At 45.2% G+C, this 13091-nt stretch overlaps 1 protein-coding gene across 11 annotated transcripts in view; it reads left to right on the plus strand.

Annotated features, from left to right (window-relative positions):
* PHACTR1 (phosphatase and actin regulator 1) overlaps positions 1 to 13091 on the plus strand; it is a 491697-nt gene that overhangs the window by 251037 nt on the left and 227569 nt on the right. Inside the window, exon 1 of one of the 11 annotated variants that reach the window (XM_070457041.1) lies at positions 12576 to 12844. The exons of 9 other annotated variants lie outside the window; for them this stretch is intronic. In XM_070457041.1, coding sequence (XP_070313142.1) covers positions 12592 to 12844 — 253 coding nt within the window. In that variant the 5' untranslated portion in view covers positions 12576 to 12591. Of the gene's footprint in view, positions 1 to 12575; positions 12845 to 13091 lie in introns of those variants that run through there. One more of the 11 variants, XM_070457049.1, reaches the window with a different exon arrangement.

The raw sequence follows: 13091 nt of genomic DNA on the forward strand, positions 1-13091 counted from the left end.
TGTCCATGCAGAATTGCTCTAATTTATAAAACTACCATCATGGAAGACGTGGTCCAGGGGACACATGTTCAGTTGCTCAGTTGAGTCCAACTCTTTGGGACCCCATGGACTACAGCACACCAGGCTTCTCTGTTATTCACTATCTCTCAGAGTTTTCTCAAACTCAGTGATCCCATCCAACCATCTCATCCTCTATCATCTCCTTGTCTTGCCTTCATCCTTTCCCAGCATCAGGGTCTTTTCCAGGTGACCTTGACAGGTGATTAATGTGGATAGTAGCATGAATCTTGGTTTGAGATGAAGATTTTATTGACTCATTCCTTCTTTGCTCCAACAGTTAGTGATCTCAGCAATCTGGGCTGTCTCTTCACGTTATCAAACTTACGCTTGTATTTATAACTAACATCCAAAACTATACATTTGTGGATAATGGACCCATTCCTTCCTGGGTTACCGATCTCCTCTTTTATACAAGTCTGAGATAAGGTCATTTCAGCGAACAGAGCAGCACACTGCTCATCGTTAGCAAACCAACACAGTGTCTCAGGTAAAGGCAAAATTGCTCACTGCTTTAGTTAGCTATCCAGTTTCTGTCTTGGCTTAGCAGGATGCCCCCACTCACTACAAAGCATTCTATACATTTCCATTAATTCTCCTTGTTAGCTGCCAGTATTTATTTGTAGGGGCAAAAAAGCTCAGCTGTCTTTTGATTTTTATATTACTTGTGGAAATATCTGAATGTCTCCTAATTTACATATTATCAAAACTTGAGGGAAAATTTAAGCAGAAAGTATTTCCTATGAGCCTTGTGTGTTTCATGTATAGCTCTCATTCTTAAAAACACAGTGAGACAAATCACAAAGCCTATCTTTGATGGAAAGGGTCCCTAAGACTGAAGCTATGTCTGGTATTGGTTCACCACATGCAGCTGTCAAAGACTAAGCTAAAAAAAAAAGACCAAAGCTAAGCTTAGTGTTGCCAGTACTTGCCTTGGGTGTTCACTCTAAATGAATGATGGGCAATAGTTCCCAAACTGTGTGCACAATGTTCTGAAGAACACAGGTTGACTTACTATGCACCATTTAAAACAATATTATCAGATGCTAATATACAAATGTGCTAATGTGCTCTGTATGACAAGTTCAGGAATATATTAGCAGGAAAGCTGTATGATTGAAGTTTGTAATTCATATGCATTAGATACCTTTGAGCTTTCCTGAGAATTTTAGAACATCAAGCAGGCTATAGAGCCATGTCTGTACCATTCTCCTGCATACAAAGCAAGAGTGTTTTATTTTTAAGGTAAAGTTGAGATCAGGATTTAGAAGAGCAGAAGGCTTCTTTGCCTTTAAGGAATTGACAGATTTGTGGGGAAGCAGGGACAAGCCTGAGAAGGCTTGTTTTCTTCTTTTTAAAAAATATTTATTTATTTGCTGCACCAGGTCTTAGTTGCGGCATGGGGGATCTTTGATCTTTGAGTTGTGGCATGCGAACTCAAGTGGTAAAGAATCCACCTGCCAACGCAAGAGATGCAGACAGGAGACATGGGGTTGATCCCTGGGGCAGGAAGATCCCCTGGAGAAGGGCATGGCAACCCACTCCAGTATTCTCGCGTGGAGAATTCCAGTGGACAGCCTAGAGGGCTACAGTCCATGGGGTCGTAGAGTCAGGCACGACTGAGTGGCTGGACGCAGCGCACAACATGTGAACTCTTAGTTGTGGCATGTGGGGTCTAGTTCCCTGACCAGGAATCGAACCCGGGCCTCCCTGCGTGGGGAGTGCAGAGACTTAGCCACTGAACCACCAGGGAAGTCCTTGTCATTGTTTTCTTGAAATCAGGGGAACATAACTTGGGAGCTCAGGGCTCCCCTGACATATTGTCAAGTTTGGAAAAGGAGGAGAAAGGAAGTATGAAAAAAAAAAGGGAATTCATGGACTTAAATTTTTTTCAAAATTTATTTTAGTTTCTATTCATTAGATTTGGTAAAATATAAAAATATACTGACAACATTCATAGATTCTGAATATCTCCTTCATTTTTTTTAGTCATAACTCACATGATTTCTAAACACTGATCATTTTTGTCAAGGTTTGATAATTCTGTTTTTTTCACCTGTGGGGTTTCAAAGGGGAAAAGGCATGATTTTACCTGGTCTTAAAAATAAATTACTTACAGACTGGGAAATGAAAGAATGTTCATTTCAGTAATTTTTTTTTAATCCATAAAATGGAAAGACAGATTTACTTCCTTTGTCAATTGGTAGATCCTAGTAAATGTGACAGGTTTGCCCTTCATCCTTAAGCAGTCCTCCAGGAATTTCTTCCAAGGTTGGCTTGGAAAGATATTTTTACCTTCAAAATAGCCTCCTGCCTGAGTGCAAATTTCTGGACAGTAGCATGAAATCGTGGTGCGTGACTGGTCTCTGGATGGGGAGATCTGCCTTCATTTCAGCTCTGGGCTCTTTCTTGTCCATATCTGACAGCTTTGGGCCACTTCTTTCATCTCTCTGCCTTCTTCCTTGTCGGATGGTGGTCAGAACACCTCAACTCTGAGAATTATCGTCAGGACTCAATGCTAATTTTTTAGTTAAAAACACATAACATATATAATTTATGTGACATGTCATTTTCATAGATGATATTTCATATATGTGTGTGCTCAGTTGTTCAGTCACGTCCAACGCTTGGCGACCCCTTGGACTGTATAGCCCACCAGGCTCCTCTGTCCATGGAATCTTCCAGCCAAGAATACTGGAGTTTATTATCAGGTAAATACATTCTACAAATAAATGCATACATATAAACATTTAATGTACCCATTAGGAAAAAGCCCAGCAGAGTTTCTTAAACACACTGGAAGCTCACCAAATGATATGTCCCTCTCTGCCTCCCTGCCTGCAATGGACTGTCTTCCCTGGCAAGATAATCACTGTGACACTGAGTGAATGTATTTTAAAGCATATCTTTGTCTATGTATACTGTGCATCTATTCTATTCTTAAGTCCCAATGCTGTGCTGAGCTTAATCGCTTAGCCGTGTCCCACTCATTGCAACCCTGTAGCCCTCCAGGCTCCTCTGTCCGCAGGGATTCTCCAGGCAAGCATGCTGGTGTGGGTTGCCATGCCCTCCTCCAGTAAGTCCCAATAGCACACTCTAATATGATCCTCTCTTTAGACTCTTCTTAGTTTTTAAATTTCCTCTTCCATTCCTGTAAATAAATTCCCTCTTAGCTGTAAGATGGCAACAAACTGCTGTTATTATACAATAATTTGTATGGATAAAATATGCATCACAAAGGAAAAGGCTCTATTGACATAAAATGTATAAAAATTAAATAGAATTCTTCTTCAGCAGGTTTCTCTATTATATACATTTAAAAAAACTGTTTTGGAACTCCTGAGATAACATGATCCTGGCGCACTGGGAAGATGAGTGCAAACTGGCTTATTAGAAGCAAAGATGTTCCTTTGATCATTCACTTCACTAGTCTTAGTGCGTATTGTAATGCTTCCCTCAGTGAATTAGACCATCTTCTTTTCCGTGGGAGAAGTAATTTGCATGTCACACAGTTATACACCCGCGATACCCACTTAGAAGCTCCCCATTGCTGGCCACTCACAGCTACCCCCGCACACTCTGTGATGTTTCATGTATCACTGAAGTTCTCCCACTTGGATAAAGGGCCAACCTGCATTTCTTGCCAGTGGTATGTTACCCTGTTACCTTGTTCCTGCACCTGCTCTGTACAAACACAACTGTGACTCTGTCCTAATGGCCAATTATCATTAAGCTGATCATGAGCTTTTGTTAAACAGCCCGGAGGGGCTCACTACACTGTTCACACCATCCTGCCCTAAAAGGATAACAGTGAGTATCAGCTGCCGTCTGTTTTCAGGATTGAAAGGGCACGGCTGTGCCAGTGGAGATGATAGATAAGATTCTGTGCCTCCTATTTTTACCCCTGTCCTCTTTACCACCAGCAGCTAAGCTCTGCATGGCAGGCAAGGTTTCTGTGTCCTGTGCCCTCAGCCTCATAACCTTCCTTGGTTGGGTTTCACGATGCCATATGCTTCTGTCCTAAAATAGTATTGAGGGTCCTCTGAAGAAAAACTGCCTAGCAGTTCTCTGCGTGTCAGTGGGATGGTTGGAGGAGAAGAGGTGCGCTTGGCCATTAAACATACTTTGGATCTGATTTCTACTTGGCAGAATGCTAATTGTGTAACCCGGGGAATTTACTTAATTGTATTGCGCTTCTGTTTCCTGAAGCATAAAATGCAAATAATAGTTCCATCTTATGGAGTTGGTGTGATGATTAAATAAGGTGATCTATAATATATAAGTGCATCCCCACACAGCTACACACACATTTGTCATTGATGTATTAGTCTTGATAGGCTAGATTAATCTTCAGTTAAAAAAAAAAAAATTCCAAGATTTCAGTGGCTTAAAGCAACACAAGTTCATTTCACGAACTACATGACCCTGGTGTGTCAGCAGGTGGGTTTGGCTCACTCCAGAACCCAAAGGGAAGCAGCAGCCACCACCTTGACCTTCAGTTTATCACACAGAGATCAGAATTGGTCACGTGGTTCCACCCCCTCCAGGGGATCTAGACATACAGACTACAGTTCTACCACATACCTGAAGGTGGGAGATCAGAAATATTTGGAGAACAATATTAATGCCTACAATATTTGTCTCACAAAAGTGAGACAGTGCTATGGTCAGTTCTCTGAATGTTAATTTTCTTATTAACAGTGCATCATGGAAATCCTTCCAAGTCAACTTGTTTAAATATAACTCAAGGCTCCATAGCTCAGGGGTTAGAGCACTGGTCTTGTAAATTTAACTCATTACTTTGTGGCATTGTGCTATATACATACTATAATTTAGGCAGTCATTTCTTTATTGCTGGACTTTATTTTATTTCATTGAAATATAAACACACCCATGTTATATTTATAATGTCTTTATTCTCTGGGGCTTTTATTACTATAAGTTAAATATCCAGAAATATCTAAATCTGCCAGAATTCACCTGGTTCAGAAAGGAAATCATAAGGATATTGTGAAGTGAAAGTGGAGTTGCTCAGTCGTGTCCAACTCTTTGCAACCCCATGGACTGCAGCCTACCAGGCTTCTCCATCCATGGGGTTTTCCAGGCAAGAGTACTGGAGTGGGTTGCCATTTCCTTATCCAAAGGATATGTGTATAAGGCTATAAATCTCAATTTAAATGGGATTTGTCTTTTATATTTTGTCCTACCTCCTTTCAAAGACAATGGGCTGCTTTTCTGGGCTACCTGATGTCCTGTGCTAGCGATCAGAAGTTGTTTTGTGGAGTTTGCTCAGCGTTCAAATGTTCTTTCGATGGATTTGTAGGGGTGAAAGTGGTCTCCCCGTCCTACTCCCCCGCCATCTTAGCTCCTCCCTGGGATTTGTCATTTGAGGCGAAATGTAAAGAAACTAAATAGTTTGAAACAATAGACCTCTCATTTACTAATCTTTAATGACCCACAACCTCTGCCAAATCTATCCTCTCTTTTACCATGGATATAAGTAGGAATATTTACTCCCAAATTTTGAAATTTATACTAAGATCCTTCCTTGACCATTGGCAATAGAGATTTTAAAGATGCTTGACATAGACAAGACTTCGCAGAAAATTTCCTGCCTTCTTTAATCACAGTCACAAAAATTCTATTCATGGGCCACAAAGCACGGCCTGTTACGGAGATTCTGTTATCTGGTCAAAAGAACTGGAGCACTCCAGTCCTCTTCCCATTCATGGTAACGCAGGAAAAGAAACATTCCAAAATAACACTGCTATCAAGAAACCACAGGAGTGTGCTCAGATGGTTCCCCCTCAGTCACCTCTTTCTCTACCTGTTTGGTGTAACTGCTTCCAATCTCCCCTTCTCATCACGTTGTTATCTGCTAGGTGTTTTTACAATTTGCACAGAACAAACCCTTAGTAAGCATAATTATTGCAACCCTAAAAGTAAAATTGCTTTCTAGTCAAAGTTTTAGGAGGAAGAAAAAAGCAAATTCTTAGCTAAAATTAAAACAAAAACCACGAAAACACACCAAAAAACTGCTCACATCATTCAGATGTCTCAACTATATTTTTAAGAACTTTAGTTCTAAAAACAGCTGTGAAATTGTTTCTTCAAACCTACTGTCCAATGACCACCCTCTGGCTCTTCTACCAAAAACCTGTCAGGTTGGATTAAGAAATAATAAGATAAAAGCTTGGGCCAAAAGAACTTTTGCTATGGGTTCTAAAACACAGTTTGAAGGAAAACATGTGGTAGAAAGGCTTTCTATTAGGAGAATCAAGGCTTGCCAATTGTACAGCTGGTTTCTAACCTTTATCTGCAGGAGTGACATTCAAAATATTTAACAACTAGAGTTGCAAGAGTCAGAAAGGCCGATTAGAACAGATGCCAGCCGTAAACAATCCATACAGCTGCTCCATGCACAAGAGCTGCATGTGAGCTCTGCTGACATATGACTGAATTGCCTAAAGAATTTTCACAGCCTCCACAGCAAGCTCTGATCATGTCTTCTTGCTCAGAATATAAATGCTTTATGCTAAATATAAGAAAGCCTGGAAGCTGCATCCCTCTCTTAAATGACACATTCCATTTCATGCTTCCATGCCAGCATCTGCCAAAATAAAAACAAAACATAAGAACGAAAACAACATACACGCAAACATAGAAGTAGTGTAGCACCATTCTGTGGTCGTGAAACATTTGGAAATAATTTTTAATGCTGTTCTTAAATGTGTCCTTTGTAGATTAGCGTACAGTTCTGGCTTTAGCATAGTACACATTTAGATCAAACAGAAAAAACAGATGCCGTTCAGTGAGAAAAATAATAGAGGCTCTTCTTACACGTGAGTTAATAATTAGGGAGTGTATTAGATTTCTAGGGCCGCTGTAACAAATTGCCAGAAAGTTCGTGGCTTACGACAGACATTTATCCTGTTGCTGTTTTTGGGAAAAGAGTTCTGTCTCACCTCTGTGTGTCTTTTATAAGGACGCTTGCCATTGGATTCAGGATTCACCCAGGTAATTCAGAAAGATATCCTTAGCATGAGATCCTTAACTTAATTGCATCTGCACAGAACCTTTTTTCTAAATACCATCATATTCACTGTTTCCAGGAACTTGACATGGACATATCTTCTGGGGGCCACCATTCAACCCACTATAGGGAAGATAGGAACAATAAAGGAGATAGAAGCAGGAAGAAAATTTAACAAATAGGTTGAGTTTAAATCAAAGAAAAAAAAAACGAGGAAGAAAACATTTTTTAATTTTTTCTTACATCAAATATGTGTAGGACTATTTCTCTTAAGTACACCTCTCTTTGAATGGTTCTACCAGTTTGCCTTGTATCAACATTACTATTTTGTATTTCAATTCTCTTTTTGGTAAGAGTTAAAGCACTCTATGAGTTTGGGTAAACTCCAGGAGTTGGTGATGGACAGGGAGGCCTGGCGTGCTGCGATTCATGGGGTCGCAAAGAGTCGGAAACGACTGAGCGACTGAACTGAACTGAAGCACTATATGAGCATTTCCAAATTTCTACCCTTAACTTTGATTCTGACTCCCTTTGAGCCTAAGAGCTGTTAAGTGTTCTAAGTAGGATGGAGCACAGACAAGCAGAAAGTGGAACAAAATCTCAGCTCCAAGTGATGGCGTGGAATTTCAATGTCCACAGTTGCCTTCATAGCATCATCCTGGTGATGTCTTCTGGAAAGCTCAGTTTTCAGCCCCTGCCTTGCTGGGTGTAACTCTCCCACCAGGCTAATGACCATCCCTGCCCCGACCATGAACTCCTTCTAGCGTCTGAGCCTGTTTTCTCCTCACTGCCACAACCTCTCCCACCCTCTCTCTGCCCCCAGCTGCTGCAAGTCAACTTTCCCAGGGAAATTCTCCCTCGTCAGCTCCATCTCTGCTGCGTTCATCACTGCAGAACTCCCTCTGCACACGGCTCCCACGCAGGTAGCAAATGCATATATCTCCGTGGCTGCTCCGAATTACAAGTTCACACACGTGTTTTCAGCTGCCTGTGTTTTGAGAGCATCCTCTCTTCTCTTAGGACTTCCTAAGTGGCTCAGATGGTAAAGAATCTGGCTTCAGTGCAGGAGATCCGGGTTCGACCCCTGGTGTCAGGAAGATCCCTGGAGAGGGGAATGGCAACGCACTCCAGTATTCTTGCCTGGAGAATCCCATGGACAGAGGAGCCTGGTGGGCTACAGTCCATGGGGTCGCAGAGAGTCGGACAGGACTGAGCGACTGACACTTTCACTTTTCTTTCTCTTCTATTTTAAGCCCTGCAAGGTCAAGGGTGCTGTCTGCTGCTCTCTTCAGAACCAAAGCATGTCCTCCACTGGTAGGCACTTCCCAGGCTGGTGCTCCTCAAACGTTACAGTGCCCCCGAATCACCTGGCGGTCCTGTTCAAATGCAGATTCTGGGGTACAGTGTGACAGGCTGCGTTTCTTCTTTCCCATTTAGATCATCTGGGTGAACATCTCACTCAAGCTGCACTGGCTCTGTGTTGAGATACCCTGATGTAACTGATAGAAATCCCTTCAGGGGTTCCCTCCTTCCTCTTCAAAGAGGAAAAAAAATAAAATCCCACAATAGTATCTATTTTTCCAAGAATGCCGTAGTATGATCATTTTCTCTCATTGTCAATGCAGGGAGATGATTATCAAAGGCAGCAATAGAGCTGAGCCGTAGTAATTACAAGGATGATATTAAACACAGGTTTGTCTTATGGGATGAGACAAACACAGACTCTGTATAAGACGTGTTCTGGCATCGAGAGCTGTAGGGATATTAGAGTAATGGGTGTCAGAAGGTGGCTTCACGGAGGTGGCATTCAGGGCACAGAGCAGGATCAAGAAAAATGCCAGATGGGTGTGCACACCTGTTCTGCTGTCTGCCAGGGGTCAGAGGAAAGGGGGTGCTGGCAGACACCAGACTCAGCATCTTCTTCCAGCCAGCACTGAGGTATATTCCATCCCAGGCCCCTCTCCACCCACCTTCTCTTATAACAATAAACGACTGTGTATCTCAGCTTCCAAATTCAACCTGAGACACGAACATTCATGCATCTTCTAAGAGGAGTGCGTGCTTAGTCGTTTCAGTCCTGTCCGACTCCTTGCGACCCCATGGACTGGAGCCCACCAGGCTTCTCTCTCCATGGGATTCTCCAAGCAAGAATACTAGAGTGGGTTGCCATGCCCTCCTCCAGGGGATCATTCCTACCCAGGTATCGAACCCACGTTTCCTGCATCTCCCCTGCATTACAGGCAGATTCTTAACCCACCAAGCCATCTGGGAAGCCCCTTCTAAGAAGAGTAGGGTCCTACAGAACTTTCAGCACAGATGGACATGTTCTACCACCGCTCCAATACAGTAGCCACCATGTGCATGGACTGTTGGGCACTTGAAGTGTGGCCAGTGCAACTGAGGCACCGAAAATTAATCTCACTTCATTTTCATTTATTTAAGTGTGAATAGCCATGTGCAGCTAGTGGATACCATTACTGGCCAGCAGAGTTAGAAGCTCAAACTCAGGGTAGACTGTTTAGGAAAAGGAACCACTGAAGAAGGGAACAGCTCTCTGAGGTCCACCCGAGGCCTCTATGCACTAAACCTGAATAGAGAGCCCCAGACTGCAGAGCGTTGCCTTGAGACTAAGCTGGAGGTCATGTCAGTATTCTCTCTACTACAATGCATTGATAACTTGGTCAATTAAGGTAGGGACACTTGAGCTCTTGGGTCTGGTTACATATTCAGTGAGCAAATCAAAGACTGCTGTGGGCTTCACTGTTTTAATAAGATCACGTAGAGTTTGTGCAGCTCTGTTATTCTGATCCGTGGGCAGAGAGTAAGGTGGAAAAGGCTCGCAATTTTCAAAATTTATTTTTTAAAAAAGTTGTGTTTTCTGCTCAGAAGGAACTTAAGAGGTGACACAGTTTGGGAGAGGGCTCGAGTATTTGAAAAAGAGCATAGCAAATAGTGACCCGTAACACACTGCAATTAATTCTTTCATACACTCCTCTAGCAGAGCAAACAGCTCCTTGGCCACCTCTGTGTATATTTCGTCATGTCAGTCGTGTCCGACTCTTTGCAACCCCATGGACCATAGCCTGCCAGGTTCCTCTGTCCATGGGATTCTCCAGTCAAGAATACTGGAGGGGGTTGCCTTGCTCTCCTCCACGGGATCTTCCCAACCCAGGGATCAAACCTGTATCTCTTGTCTCCTGTATTGGCAGGTGGGTTTTTTTTTTTTTTTTAAAACCATTAGCGCCACCTGGGAAGGGCTTCCCTTGGAGCTCAGTGGGTAAAGAATCTGCCTGCAGTTGAACCTGGGTTCAATCCTTGGGTTGGAAAGATCTCCTGGAGAAGGAAAATGGCAACCCACTCCAGTATCTTTGCCTGGAAAATCCCATGGACAGAGGAGCCTGGTAGGCTACAGTCCATGGGGTTGCAAAGAGTCAGGCATGACTGAGCAACGAACACTTTCAGCCTTCAGTCTTTCAGCCACCTGAAAAACCCTTGGCCACCTCTAAAATAAGGCCAGGGACCAAGTGATGTGAATATGACAGGAAAAGAAACTAGGATTTCCCTGTAGCTGATTTGACTGGTAATCCAGGTGAGAAGGGAGGGGTCCCTGAAAGCCCCAGTGGGCACTAGGGGAGACTGGATTGTGATATACTTAAAGAGAACAGAACTCCAATTGAGGATTCCCTGACATCTTCTTCTAGAGCAGACCATGGCAACTGGACACCTGGTGTTCCTAAGTACAGAATGCAAATGAAGCTCGGAATATGCTGACTTGGACAGACGCTTTGCATGTGAGGAGTAGTATGAATGAGTGGGAGATCTGGTGTGATCAGAAGCATATTATAACGCAGTAATTTAATATCCCCAGTGGGTGGTGGACCCTATTCCCCATGAGGTGAGCTGTAAGTGTAGAGAATTTGCTTAATGACCTGTCTTTTGCAGTGGTGTAAGACAACAGGGTGGGGCTTCCCCGGTGGCCCAGTGGTAAAGAATCTACCTGCAATTCAGGAGGCACATGGGTTCGATCCCTGCCTGGGTCAGGGAAGATTCCTTGGAGGAGGGCATGGCAGCCCACTCCAGTATTCTTGCCGGGAGAATCCCATGGACAGAGGAGCCTGGTGAGTTACAGTCTGTAGGGCCACAAAGAGTCAGACATGAATGAAGTGATGGAGCACACACGCAAGACACAGGGTATTATGAAATTCACTTTGGAGAAGTTCTTGGAAACAACGGGTGGTGATAGCGCATCCTTTAACTGATACTGTTTTCACTGGCCAGAAAAGAGGACAAGGGCTCACAGGGAATGGGGCATGGAGGGAATAACAAGCTTGGGGTCAGACACACCTGGCTGTAAAACATTTGCCCACTTAGGCTTTGTATGGAGATCACCTGGGAGCTTGTTAAAAGTTCAGATTCCTGGTCATTTCACTGAGCTACTAAACCAGGATCTCTCCGCTGGGGGTCGAAAAGGCTCTTTTTAAAACAAACACCCAACGTGACTGTGCTGTGAGGCTTCTCTTAGCGTTAGCTCTGTGAAAGGTGAGGTAGGATTCACGATACTTGGAGTCAGGATTTTGGTATAGATATAGTGTCATTTAAAAAACAACAAACGGGTAGATCAAACTAAGGCTGGATAAACTTGTAGCTGTTACTGTTCTTAAGCCATGGATTTGCCTTCTTGAAGGTACCGTTCTTTTCTTCAGAGATCTCAGGTTGATGTCATTTGCCTTGCTGAGCCTTATTAACTGTGCCAGTTCAGCTGGAGGAGCTTCACCCAAATTAGCTAGGATGCCAAAGTTGCAGGTTGTTGTTTCTGAGGATTGATAAAAGCAACATTTCCTGTTCCCTTTCAACTCTTTAAGTTTTAATGACATGGGTGTAAGGCCCTCTTCAGGTCGGGGAATTTCTATTGAACGTGAAAACATCAGTTCTGTTGTAACAGGTTGTCGACTCCAGTGAAACGTCAAAGGCTTGGGGGGCGGATCCGCCCGAGAATGGTAACGTGTTCTGGCCCTAGAAAGGCGCGTGCACCCCGAGGGCCCCTAACACAGCGGCCTTCGGTGTGGCCCATCTTGCTTTCAATTGGCAGCAAGAGGCTGGAGGAAACGGGGGGCGGGGGAGGCTGGCGTTCTGCCCTGCAGTTCGAGAGAGTGAAGGTAGCTGCAAAACCCGGCAGGCTCCAGTGGCTGGTGCTGAGACGCGCGGAGGGGTGGGGCTGCCCCGCGAGGATGAGCGCGTGAGGGGGCGCAGCAGCCCAGGTGGGACTGGGGAGTGCTTGCCGGAAACCCTCCTCCGGCCTCGGCGTCCCGATTGGCTCGGGCGGGGAGGTCGGCAAGGTCAAGACCCCCTCGGCGCCTTCTTCTGATCCGCCTGCCGCGGTCGGGCGGCTGTCCAGACGCGGGTTGCGGGGCGTGGCGGGGGCATGCTGGCCAGGCGGCGGGGCGCTAGGGGCAGCGCGCGGGGGCCGGGGCAGCGCCCGGCCCGGGGCGCCCGGGGGCCGGATGGCGGAGCCCACGCGCGCCGCGGAGCCGGGGAGGTTTGCGCTCCGCTCGCCGCGCTGCAGGGAGGGCGAGGTGCCAGGCGCGAGCGCCCAGAGACCCAAAAGGAAAGCTTTTTATTTGCTGAGGATGAAGTCCCTGAAGGGGCCCGCCCCCAACAACAACAACAACGTGTCCTTTGTGATCCACTGTCAACTGGGCAAGGAGATCAAACACATTTGCAGCGACTGCAGTCGTGGGGAGGACGCCCGGGACGGTGAGTGTCGGGGCGCGTCGGGGCGGCGGCGAACGCGGGAGGGGAGGAGGCGGCCCTGCCGGTCCCAGTTTGGGGGCGCCGCGGGCGGCTGTCCCCGGAGAACTGCGGGGACATCCGCCTTCTAACCGGGCGTGACGCCAGCCCAGCCGGCACTTTGCGGAGCGCTGCCCAAAGCCAAGCCCGGACCGCATCCGTGCTTAGACCATTGATGGGAACGCTCCCCCCAAACGAGGGGTTTGAAACAGTT

This window comes from Odocoileus virginianus, chromosome 27 (genome assembly GCF_023699985.2).
Source record: "Odocoileus virginianus isolate 20LAN1187 ecotype Illinois chromosome 27, Ovbor_1.2, whole genome shotgun sequence".
NCBI classification, from domain to species: Eukaryota; Metazoa; Chordata; class Mammalia; order Artiodactyla; family Cervidae; genus Odocoileus; species Odocoileus virginianus.